Source organism: Rhinopithecus roxellana, chromosome 1 (assembly GCF_007565055.1).
Source record: "Rhinopithecus roxellana isolate Shanxi Qingling chromosome 1, ASM756505v1, whole genome shotgun sequence".
NCBI lineage: Eukaryota > Metazoa > Chordata > Mammalia > Primates > Cercopithecidae > Rhinopithecus > Rhinopithecus roxellana.
This window is the reverse complement of record NC_044549.1, coordinates 73,673,463-73,686,018: the sequence shown is the minus strand read 5'-3', so window position 1 is coordinate 73,686,018 and position 12,556 is coordinate 73,673,463. Positions and strand designations below refer to the sequence as shown.

The 12,556-nt window shown below is 44.6% G+C and overlaps 1 protein-coding gene across 2 annotated transcripts in view; it reads left to right on the top strand.

Annotated features, from left to right (window-relative positions):
- The window catches only part of LRIG1 (leucine rich repeats and immunoglobulin like domains 1), a 125,737-nt gene that overhangs the window by 36,196 nt on the left and 76,985 nt on the right, over window positions 1-12,556 (top strand). Inside the window, exons 2-3 of one of the 2 annotated variants that reach the window (XM_010360827.2) lie at window positions 1,136-1,207; window positions 10,790-10,867. In XM_010360827.2, coding sequence (XP_010359129.1) covers window positions 1,136-1,207; window positions 10,790-10,867 — 150 coding nt within the window. The remainder of the gene's footprint in view (window positions 1-1,135; window positions 1,208-10,789; window positions 10,868-12,556) is intronic. The other variant, XM_030924438.1, reaches the window with a different exon arrangement.

Below are 12,556 nucleotides of genomic sequence, written 5' to 3'. Positions count from 1 at the left end.
AGACTTTGGAGGCAGGGAAGGATTACTTTCTGTGCAAAGAAAGTTAGGGCCCATTTGGATCACATCTTGGTGGCTTCTGTTCCTGAAAGATGAAGCTGATCTGGATGAGATTGTGGTCACCTAACAGAATAGTGCCCAGCTTGCTCTTTGTCCGCCTCTAAAGGTATGGCTGGGTTATGAAGCAGAGAGAGTTGTAATTCTGAACCATTGACACAGATGCTATCATCTTGAGAAAGCTGCTCACCTGAGGCTTTCCCTGCCTGTGGTTAACACAAACAAGAATTTCCAGCAACTGGCCCTTTTCTCCTGTGTGACTGTCCCTCCTGGTTTATTCAGTGAAGGTGAGAATACTGTGTTCATAAGTAGCCTTATGATTCAGGATCTTACAGTGTTCACAAACACTCACTTGAACTTTGACTATTTGTGCAATTTTTAGTCTTAAGCTCCTGTGTAGACCAGGGTTTCTCAACCTCTGAATCCTAGGATTGATATTTAGGGCTGGGCAGTTCTGTGTTGTGCAGGGCTGCCTGTGTATTGTAAGATATTTAACAGTATCTTTGGCTTTTATCCATCAGATGCCAGTAACACCCCCCACTCCCTGCCACCAGTTGCCACAACCAAAAATGTCTCCAGACATTGCCAAGTGTCCTCTGGGTGACAGAATCATCCCTGGTTAAGAGCCACTGGTTTAGACAATGAAGGGTTTTTTTCCCCCCCTTTTCTCCTTTACTGCTGCTTGATGTTGATACTTAGTAAAACATTAATTTTTTAAAAATGCCATTAAGAATAGCCTTGGACTTGATATGGTGCAAAGCGTTTGGACCAGGGACTGGCTTACCTTGAAATTTCTTTCCAAGTTGTTAATAGTGAAATGATACTGATTGAAATTCATTTGGGTTTAGCCAATCTCAGGTCATTTGGGTTTTCACAGAGTTGCGTGGAGTCCCTTATTTATGGATGTAGTGGGGAGGAGTATGTCTGTGAATCTCAGTATCAATACGGTTACTTAACACGTGATCCTGGGGTGGGGGCTCGGATTTTGAGGGTTGGGGGAGCAGGAGAAGAGAAGATTTCTGAATCCTGGGTATGATGCCAAGTGTTGATTCCGTTTTTTTTCTCTCTCTGTCTTTACCAGAAACCTGAGTTACAACAAACTCTCTGAGATTGACCCTGCTGGTTTTGAGGACTTGCCAAATCTACAGGAAGTGTGAGTCTTCCCCTAAACCTCTGGTGGTTGGAAGGATAGAGAGCTCTTTGGGAAAATCCTCTCGTGTTGCAGCATCGTTCACTCCCCTAGATCTGCAGTCTAAACTTGTAGGAAGGAATATTTGTGTATGGGCTGTGTTGACAAATTCTATTCCTTCTTATCTCTCCCTTTCCCTAGGCTCTCTGTTCTTCCTAGGCTGTCCATAAAGGGTGTGTTACAACTCAGTAGGCGTAGAGCTCCTGGAAATCCTGGGCGCATGGTGTATAGCAGAGTCCCTCCATTGTGGGAAGCCTTGTAACTGGAGTGAGACAACCTGGGCTGGTACTTTGTCACAGTTCCCGGGAAAACTGATCAGCCTACTCAACAGTGGCATGTGATGCCAGCCCACCTGTATTTCCCAGGAAGTAAAGTTACAGAAGGATGGACTATAGAGGCTTACCTGTTCCCCTCCACCTCCAAGCAGAGCTAGGCATGACTGCCTTTGGAGCTCTACGCTTGCTGTCCCTTGCAGTGTCTTGTAAATCAGGCTGCAATCTTTTCTTCCTTTTAATGTATTCTGTTTTTGATATGGATGTTAGCATTATCAGGAATTTTAATTCCATGGAGACTTTATAGAAACCTTCACATGTATGTAGTGTGCATACTGTAGAAAAATTGGCAACTACAGAAATGTGTGAAGAATGAAAATCACCAGTATTCTCACCCAGGCATAGCCATTGTGAACACCTAGTAAAAACTATTACATGTGGTTTTATATCAGTCTTTCCTGCTTATCCTTGCATAAGATCTTTATCATGTAAATTAAAATTTTTTGAATGTCCTGTTTTAGTTTTTATGTAAAACTACTATACATGGATATTCCATATATTATCTACCCAGTACTTCCATTATTATTTTTTTAGGCATTATTAAGTAAGCTTTTTACACATTTTTGTTATGAGTAACTGATAAAAGTCTTATTTGTTGTTTTTTTTGTTTGTTTGTTTGAGACAGGGTCTCGCTCTGTTGCCCAGGCTAGAGTGCAGTGGCGTGATCTCAGCTCACCGCAACCTCTGCCTCCTGGGTTCAAGTGATTTTCACGCCTCAGCCTCCTTGAGTAGCTGGGACTACAGGTGTGTGCCACCACATCCAGCTAATTTTTTTAGTAGAGATGGGGTTCCGCCCTGTTGGTCAGGCTGGTCTTGAACTCCTGACCTCAAGTGATCCTCCTGCCTTGACCTCCCAAAGTGCTGGGGTTATAGGTGTGAGCCACTGCACCCGGGCTTACTTGTTACTCTTTGATTCCATTATTCATGACATATCTAAATAAATTTGAATTTCATCAGCTAGTACAATTTGCAAAATACTTGGATTCCGTACCCTCATCTCCAGATTCTCCAGATTGGCGTTTATAATTTCTGCTTCTGTTTAGAAAAGGTTTAGGCTTCTACAGTTAAAGAAGCATCAGAACAGGAAGGGGCCTTGGAAATGGTTTCTCTAGGACTCTCATTCTCCCAGAGGATCAGTGAGCCCGTGGCAGGGGAAAGGAAGTTTGAAGTGGGTCACTGTGTTAGTTTGCTCAGGCTGCTGCCATAACAAACAAATAGCACAGGCTGGGTGCCTTAAACAGCAGAAATTCATCTTCTCACAGTCTGGACACAGGAGGTCCAAGATCAGGGTACTGGCAGGTTTGGTTTCTTCCGAGGCCTTGCACTGTGCCCTCACATGCTCTCTCCTCTGTGTGCATGCATGGTGTCTCTGTGTGTGTCTGGATTTCCTCTTATAAAGACATCAGTCCTATTGGATCAGGGTCCATCACCTCTTTAAAGACACCATCTCCAAATGCAGTCACATTCTGAGGTACTAGGGGTTAGAGCTTCAACATATGAACTCTAGGGGAACACAGTTCAGCCCATCATAGTCACCAAGATGATAAACTCAGTCCATCATGGAGCTTGTTAGGTTTGTAACCCAGTGCTTTCCCTGATCCAAGCTGTCTTTAATGCTTGTGGTTAGAATATATTCAAATTCTGTGTACATCTGCAAACTTAGTGTTTTCTTTTAAGATTGGACAAAATTGGGGAATTCCCTCTAGCATCATTCAAGCTTTCATTGAATACTTACTCGAGCATCTGCTCTGTCCAGGCGCTATTCTGGGTGCTGGGACTACAGGAGTGAACAAGACACAAATAGGGCTGGGACTGGGGAGGGGCAAGTGAGGCACCCAACACAGGCGCATAATTTGTGGGGACACCAGAGACTCAGCAGTCAAGATAAAGGATATTTTGATAGAGTATTTTGAAAGTCAAAATGAATGTAAAAAGAAAAATGAGTAAAATATAAAAAGCTTAGATCAAGATAAGATTAGTATTTACTAATTCCTATCCTTTTGCCTCCAGTTCCAGGATGGCTTCACACGGTGCTGTTGCTGATTTTGTCTTGATTTAAACTTTTCATATTTTGTTCATCATGAATTTTGTTTTGCATTCATCTTCATATTTAAAAATATTACATTAATATATTATTTGTCCTGGTGATTGAGTTTTTGGCTGTCTCTTAAATTTTGTGCCCCTCCCTACCCAATTCCAACCCTGCAGACAAACCTCTCCTCTCACTGAGTTTACATTAAGTGGAGGGAAGCCATGGACTGAATAAGGAAACCCGTAAGACTTACTGGAGATAAGTGGTATGGGGGAAATAGAACAGAGTAATGTGGGAGTATTTTTTGTATGAAGAATTTTGGAGGCATGATAACAGAAACAGTATGATCAGGAAGGTAATGACTGAGCAGGTGTGAATGATGAGGACAGGGAGCACTCCAAGTACAAAGCCTCAAGAAGGGAGCAGGCTGAGGGCCACTGTGCCTAGCATGCAAGAGGGTAGGGGGATGTGGCCAGAGGCTAGGTCCTTTTATGGTTTCAACCCTCATTGACCCCTGTCTATCAGGGGCAGGCATGGGACATGCTCTGGTGAGCTTTTTCAGTGTTGTTCTAACTCCCTGTTCCTCTTGTTCCTTGCCTAGACAGGCTTTCAACTTTCATTCAGTTTGGCTCGCGTGACCTGCAGCCTGTACTCAGCACTTCTTAGAGTTCTAGAACTGAGAACTCACCCAGCTCTAGAACTGAGCACTCCCACCTGTCCTTCCTTGGAGATACTGGTTATGAGTCTTAAAAATATATTTCTCACTTAGGAACAGTCACAGTAATTGTAGCAGTGTGCTAATAAACCTTTGGGGAATATGACATCACTTAACGCTAACACCAACTGTGATATAAAACATTTTCTTTTTTCTTTTTTTGAGATGGAGTTTGGCTTTTGTCTCCCAGGCTGGAGTGCAGTGGTGCAATCTTGGGTCACTGCAACCTCTGCCTCCTCGGTTCAAGTGATTCTCCTGCCTCAGCCTCCCAAGTAACTGGGATTACAGGTGCCTGCAACCGTGCCCAGTTACTTTTTATATTTTAAGTAGAGATGGGATTTCACCATGTTGGCCAGGCTGGTCTTGAGCTCCTGACCTTAGGTGATCTGCCCGCCTCGGCCTCCCAAAATGCTAGGATTACAGGCATGAGCCACCACACCTTGCCTGATACAAAACATTTTCTTTCTTTTTTTTTTTTGAGATGGAGTGTTGCTCTGTCACCCAGGCTGGAGTGCAGTGGCGTGATCTCAGCTCACTGCAACCTCCACCTCCTGGGTTCAAGTGATTCTCATGCCTCAGCCTCCCAAGTAACTGGGATTACAGATGTGTACCATTATGCCCAGCTAATTTTTGTATTTTTAGTAGAGATGGGATTTCGCCAAGGATTTCGCCATGTTGGCCAGGCTGGTCTCGAACTCTGGCCTCGTGTGATCTGCCCGCCTTCGCCTCCCAATGTGCTGGGATTACAGGTGTGAGGCCCCACACCCAGCCCCTTAAAACATTTTCTTTGTAAGCATTTTTTCATCTGGGTGCAGAAGGATCACTTGAGCCCAGGAATTTGAGACGAGCCTGAGCAACAAAGTGGCGCCCTGTCTCTATAGAAAATTAGCTGGACATAGTGGCCCACGCCTGTAGTCCCAGGTTCTTGGGAGGTTACAGCCTGAAGATTGTTCAAGCCCGGGAGATTGAGACTTCAGCATGCCGTGTTCGCGCCTTGCATTCCACCCAACAGAGCAAGACCCTGTCTCTGAAAAAAATGTAAGAAAAATAAAAGGAGTTTCTCTGCTTTGCAGAAGAGGAAAAACAGATACTTAGAAAAGTTAAAGAAACTTGCACAGTGTCACGTGGTTGGTAAAGCTTGAGAGTTGAGTTCAAAACCTGTGCTAACCTTGAGGCTACACTACCCTAATTTCCTACATCCTTCATCTTAACCCTCACAGTCAACTGAAGCTGAAGAGCTACTGAGGCATGGGATTTGGCTGAAACTGCATGGCTAGTGAGTGGTAGAATTTGACCTATGTTCTCCAGTATAATCCTGGTCCACACGCTCTATGGCAACAGTACCTTCCAGGTATGGGGGATGTTAAGACAGAGGTCATATCTTAGGGATTCAATATGATGTGGTGGGAAAAACTCTCATTTTGGTAGCAAGCAGACTTACGTTTGATTTCTGGTTCTGCCCCTTACTAGGGTCCTGAGATGCTAGACAGTTTACTTAGTGCCTCAGCATTTGCTTGCTTTCTTCTGTAACATTGACATCATAACACATTGTTGGTGTTATTGTAGTTATTAAGATGATGCACAGGGCCTTGCACCTGGGACAGGCTCACTGAATATTATCCCTCTTCCCTCCTGCTACTTTTGGAACTGCCCAGCCCTCCAAATTGGGTGCATTGTTTATAAATGAATCTTTGCAGGCTGATAGGTTGAATGTCTTACCATTGTGCTTCCTATCCCTGGTGTCACTCCCTGTTCTGTGAGATGGATGAGATGAATTCCCTGGTGCCTAGAACAGTAGAACTTCTCACTGATAAAGACCCAGGCCTTTCCCTAAGGGAATTCTAAAAAGTCGTGGAGACAGAAAGTGGCTGTTAGGTGTGAGGCGTCGGGAGGTGGGGAAGGATATTGCAAAAAAGAAAAAAAATCATAGCTGACATGCTATTGCTTCAAAATTAACCAGTCTCCAGTGTTGCCCCGGTGCTGTCAACTCTCCCAGACCTTACAGAGCCTTCAGTCTGTAGCCCTCAGTGAGAATGGAGCCACAGGCGGGCAAAACAGCAGGCGGTGGTTTAGCAGTGGTTTTATTCTGGAGGCCTCAGAACCACATGACATTGTGGGCCGGCTGGAGAGAGAAGGCGAGGCCCCTGGAGGACATGAGGACACTTGTGCAGCTGTGTCCAAGCCACACGGTCTTCACTGCCCACAGCCCTGAGGAAAGCCCACCAGGGAGTGCCTCCAGCTGGGGTCCTGGCCAGCAGGCTCCTCTATTAATAAGAGGGGCTATTTATATAGTCCTCTGTAGAAACTGCCCTCAGATCACATTACTGCTGCCTGGCCCACGAGTGCCTGCTGTGGGTGCTGCTGTGTGCTTGCCAGGGCCACTGACCTGGTAAGGAAGCCTCAAGTGGGCCCTGCCATTGGGTATTTGTGGCTCATCCCTTTCTGTCAGGCTGTTGCTCCCCACAGTGGGTGTGTGTGAGCAGGGGTGTGGGGGATGGTAGTATGTTTAGGAAGAGGTTGAAATAATGAGGGTTGTCATTTTGGGGTACTGCTTTTTGGCTGTGAATTACTATCACTTTTTTGTTGTAGTTTTGGAGACAGGATCTCACTCTGTTGCCCAGGCTGGAGTACAGTGGTATGGTCATAGCTGACTGCAGCCTCAAATTCCCAGGCTCAAGTGATCCTCCCACCTCAGCCTTCTGAGTAGCTGGGACTACAGGCGTGCACCACCACTCCTGGCTAATTTTTTGTAGAGATGGGTTTTGTCATGTTGTCCAGGCTAGTCTTGAACTACTAGGCTTAAACGATCCTCCCGCCTTGGCCTCCCAAAGGGCTGGGATACGGTTGTGAGCCACCATGCCTGGCCCTACTGCCACCTCTTAAGCATATTCTGTGTATCTGGCTGTATCCTAAGATCTTAGGTTTAATGATTTCAGCTGGATCCTCCCAAAACCCTACAAAGCTGGTACTTATATTATTTACATTCTTCAGAAGAGGGAAGTAAGGGAAAGCCAGACTGAGTGACATGTTTAGTATTGGATTGATAAAGGGTACAACTGGAGTTGAGTGAACCAAGATCTGTCTGATTTAAATATCTGAGCTGTATAATCCCATCCTAATAATCCCTGCTCTGTGACTGCCTCAGTTTCCTTTCTTAAAGAGAGGTGATAATTTAGTACTTTCCTCAAGTGTTGGCATATTGTTCAGTGAGATATTGCACATAGAAAACTTAGGACAGAATCTGGCACATAGTAGATGTTCACCTTTATTATTGTTTATTTTGTTAAAGTAATTATATCCTATGCTAAAATAATTTTATCTGGCTATCTTGTGTAGAAACCGTGTATCATAAAGTCTCACCAAATCAATTAGTTAGTATACATTATTCTCCAGTAACTAAAGCAGAATACGGTTATTAAGTGGCCCTGCTTCCAAAACCTGTGTGCATCTGAGGCACTTCCTCATCCTGAATCATCAGGAAAAGGTTTAGCAATAGAGGCCAGATGTTTCAGAGAGATTTTTAGGGCCTTGGATGGAAGTAAATTTTGTGGGGAGATGGGAGTCAGCGGGGGAAGTAAATTGGGGAGGGATGGCGGCTAAGGGGTGAGAGATAGAAGACTGTACAACCCTAGGTATTTAAAAAATTTCCTCAGGCACAATCTTTAATTCCTAAAATTTCCTTATTCATGGAGACTCTGCTAAACTTCCTGAGTGCCTTTCCCCTCAAAGCTGTAGCTGTGCTATTTTTGACCAGTCTCTATTTCAGTCTGGCAAGAAGTTCACTGCATCTCAGAGTGAGCTGGGCCTTTGCTGCCTTCTGAGGAGAGTATTGTTTCAACAGGGGACAGAGTGAACAAAAAGGGGGCCAGCAGTGGTGGAGCTAACAGACTTATTCTGAATAGCGGTTCTTTTTTTCAGTAGAAATGATCTGGAAGTAAGCTTACTGGGCAGGGCCTCTCCTGGGGGCTCCGAGTGTCCTCCCTGTAAGTCAGGCAGCCCTGATGCCACCAGAGCCTGCTGTTTCTGACTGATCCTGTTGACTCGGGGCTGCTCATCTAGACATACAAGGCCCAGTTGAGCTCCAGCACTGGTCCACCACCCCTCTATGCTCCATTTCCAGCAGCTCTGTCACGTTTCGAAATATCATGATGCCCCCTTCCCTTGTTCATTTATTTCTGTGAAATTGGGTGGAGCAGTTTGTCACAGATACGGTAGGCCTGGCCTGAGACCAAGCTCATCAGGCGTAGCCCCCTGCAGAGAAGTTCATACGCTTTGTTTCAGGTTTAAAATCAAGCGAGATCCTAAGCTGGCTGAAAAACAACTGTGCTGTTACCTAAGGGATTACGAGCTTTCCAGCTGGCCTTTGAGCACGTTGCTCTCCTCTCTGGTTTGTAGTCATACTTTTTTCAGCTCTTGGCCGGGTCCTCTCTAGTTGTGTGATCCTAGACTAGTGAAGACTTAAACTGGCCTAGAGAACTTAACCTGTAATGTAGAGAACGGTAGTAGTTACCCTGGTACCTGACTCAAAGTTGTTGTGATGGTGAAAGTGCACGAGGCATGTCAAGTTTTTGCTGAAATAAAGAACTAGAAGGTAATGAGGAAGAACCTAGACTTTGTGGCTACGCACCCTGGGCCACTACCACTTATTGCTGGCAACCTTGGTCAAACTACTTAACATCTGTGTTTCAGTTTCCTCATTGGTGCAGTGGAAATGTTCCTGAGACCTGTTTCTGAGGGCTGTAAAGATGCATGAATATACTGAAAAGCTCTTAGAGCTGTGCCTGGCACATAGTCAGCCTTCATTAATTTATCTGCGTTTGTTTTTGTTACCACCATTCTCTGTGTTTCAGAATAAATTGCAAGCAACGAAAGTTCTTAGGCAAGCTGCCTGATTGGCAGCAGGTCCCCGACCTTACTTTTTCTTGCTCTGATAAAACCTGGGGGTCTCTTGTAATAATAGGTGCGTTGATGGGTACTATGACAATTTATTAGCTGAGATTAAGACTAATGGGGAGTTTTCAGTGTCCCTGCATGTGGATGGGAAATGGATCACAGCAGGGTTGGAAGAGATAAAAGGTGAAGCAGAAACAATCTGATTTAGGGGGCAGTCAGATAAGAGACTGTTAAAGTAATTAATTGTCTATTTCAGCACACAAACAAGGGCCCTTTAAGTGGAGAAAGGATTTGCCACATGATACGGATCTGCCTTCTTTCTGCCAGATGCTTCAGCCATGAAGCTATTGAAACAGGCATTCTGTGTCCCACAGCCCAGTAATTGCCAAGCTTCATCCCTAACTGGCTTTGGCACTGAAGAAAGCAAATGGGATAATTCAAGGCCTTTCCTTTTTTTTTTTCCCTTCTATTCATTTCTATAAAAGATGGCAGACAACCAGATTATTCTATTCAAGCACATGCTAGCTGTATACTTGTATGAGTACAGCTGTCATTTCAGTTGCCTTGTCTTCAAACAGAAACAAGATGCTCTGTGTTAGACGTACCTCCCTTAAAAAACTGAGAATAAGAGAACCAAGTTTTATCCCCTTCACTTTGCATCGCAAATAATTTATTTCTAGCCCATCACCTGGCAGAAAGCCTGAACACTGTGCTTTGGTTTTCTTCAGGATTGTTGGGCTCACTTTGCAAGTCTGATTTTGGATTCTCTTCCCAGATTTGGAAATACATGTCCATGTAAGGAGGCCAGATTGCACAGCCTCTGGGGGCAGACTCGGCGAGCTGAGCTTTGGTTCGTGGGTTTCCCCTTCCGTTAAGAGATATTAACTATGGAAATACAGATTTGGACTATTTGAGCAGGAAGGGAGCTTGGAGAGCAAATCTCGTCTGGGGAGAATTTTCAAAGTGTTTATGCACAAAAGTGTGTGCATATATGTTCATTTTTCTGGGGGATGCATCCAGAGGCTCATCAGAGTCCAACTGGAACCTCAAATGGAAGAGAGTCCCTGAGTCCAGTTCCCCTGTTATTTCACAGATGAGGCACTGAAGTAATTGGCCTCATGTGTCCCAAGCCCCTCAGAACTCCATGTGAGCCAGGGTGTGAGTCTCTGGCTCTTGTTCCACACTTGTTGCCCTTTGCAAGGGCAAATTTTGGCCCACGGGGAGTGTTCTCACCGATGGTCTTAGGGGCACTTTTGTCCCGAACCTGCCTCTTGGCTTGTTCTCATTGTTCCTTGTCTTGATTTCTGAGTTCTGTGGGAAGCTGATGGGAGATAGGAGACGCTTCCCTTTAGTGTTTATTTCTAGCCATGGGTGTGATCAATAGCTAGTTTTTGTGACCTCATGTGACTTCTTTCCCTTTGAAAACCCACTGCTAAATTCTTTCTCTTTTCTCCAAATTTAGAATATAGGTTTACTGTGGCAGACTCAGCAACGTTCGTTTATTTCTCTCGTATGCATATGATTTCAGACAAATTTAAATGCTTTACATGATTAATTTCTTGTTGTCGTTACAGGTACCTCAATAATAATGAGTTGACAGCCATACCATCCCTGGGCACTGCTGCTTCATCACATGTCATCTCTCTCTTTCTGTAAGTGGTGCCGTTTGGGGGACTCTGGGTTGTGTGGTGGGGGCCATGGTGTTTGTTGCCTTGCTGATACCTTGTGGCAGGATAACTTGAGTTCATGTGCTCGCTGGTGAAGAAAGACCTTTCTTCATGTGGCCCTGTGATTACGACAAATGCTTTGCTTGCTGCTTTTGGGGTTTGCAGAATTAAAAGCTGGAAGTTTTACCTCATCTTAAATTTGCAAGAAAGTAGGTCTTTTTTTTTTTTTTTTTTTTTTAATGCCCAGAGGTGTATGGAACTAGATTTCTTGCTTCTGTGGTTAAGCTGCAACTTCGAATAAAACTGGAGTTAAAGGAAGCTGTGTCAGTTATAAGACAGCAAGCTCGTTTTTGTGCCAGTGAATTTGGTAATGGGACTCAGTTTACTTTATGGCTTTAACAAAAAGAAAGTACCCCCAGGCCTCTGGGATCAATGTAAAAGTATGTTGTCATGGTCAAGGATAAGATGCAGTCTATTTTTTATACACAGCACACTGGAAATGCAAAAGCAAATGAAGGGCCTTAGCTAAAAAGACAGGAAGGCACTCATTGGGAATACTATCATTTGTGCTGTTACAGACTTTTGCTAGAGAACTGAGCACCGGTCCTAGCCCTGTTTCTTCAGCAGTCAGGTGGAGGAGCTTGCTTGTTTTAAACTCACCCAGAAGACTTTCCAGATAAACCAGCCATGAGTCCAACAATTTTCTCTGCCAGATTTTATTGGCAGCTTCCCCAGCAGAGCACCTCCCTCTTCACACTGAATTTCCTGTTTCCACTCCAGGCTTGCATAGTTTAATTTTATTCTGATTTTGCTGGTTTTATAATTCGTTTGCTCACCTGTATGAATCTTACCTCAATACTGAGGCTCGGCAGGCCGAGCAGAGAAACTTTGCAGGAAGGTGCTATTAATAAGAGTGCTGGCGTAGCTTACAGATCTTAGATCTTTGGCTGGCAGCACGCCCTGTGTTCAGGAGGTGCTGTGTCCCTGTGAAACATGGTCTTGGGCTTAACCCTTTTCATGGCATTGTGGGATTGCAGGAGAATGTGGGGGGTTAGAATTGCAATTCACTGTGTGCCCTGGACAGATGACCTGGTCTCTCTCAACCTCGTTTCCCTCATTTACATAATGGTTTTTGACCCATTTTATACATGAGGAAAGTGAGACCTGGGGGAGTGGAATGTATGTGAAGCTCCCAGCATTGTGTGGGAATGTTTGACAAATGGTGGATACTGTTGTTGGCTGGTAGCTAGCTCCTTGAATCATGGCAGGATCTCACCTTTAAGGCCACAGGATTTAAGAGTCAGTCCTTGTTCCTGTAAAGTGCTGGAAGGAAGGTTTGTGGCCCTTTGTTCCCTTGATGGGTAAAGGTCCGACTTTATTTTGTACCCACTTGGTCTGTGGGCCCAGCATCTGGAAGGTGTTTAATTTTTGGCTTAATCAATGAGTTCGTCTTATGTGAGGCTAATAGGGATGTGATAACCTGTTGTGTGTCAATAAAGCAAAGCACTTGAAGATGCTAGGAGCTCCTTGCCGCTTAAAACACAGGTCATGGACCATCAGTATTGAGTTAGCTTCGAGCTTGTTAGAAATGCAGAACCTCAGGCTTAATGCCAACACTACTGGATCAGAAGCTCCATTTAACAAGGGCCCTGGCCGTTTGTCCACGAGTTCAAG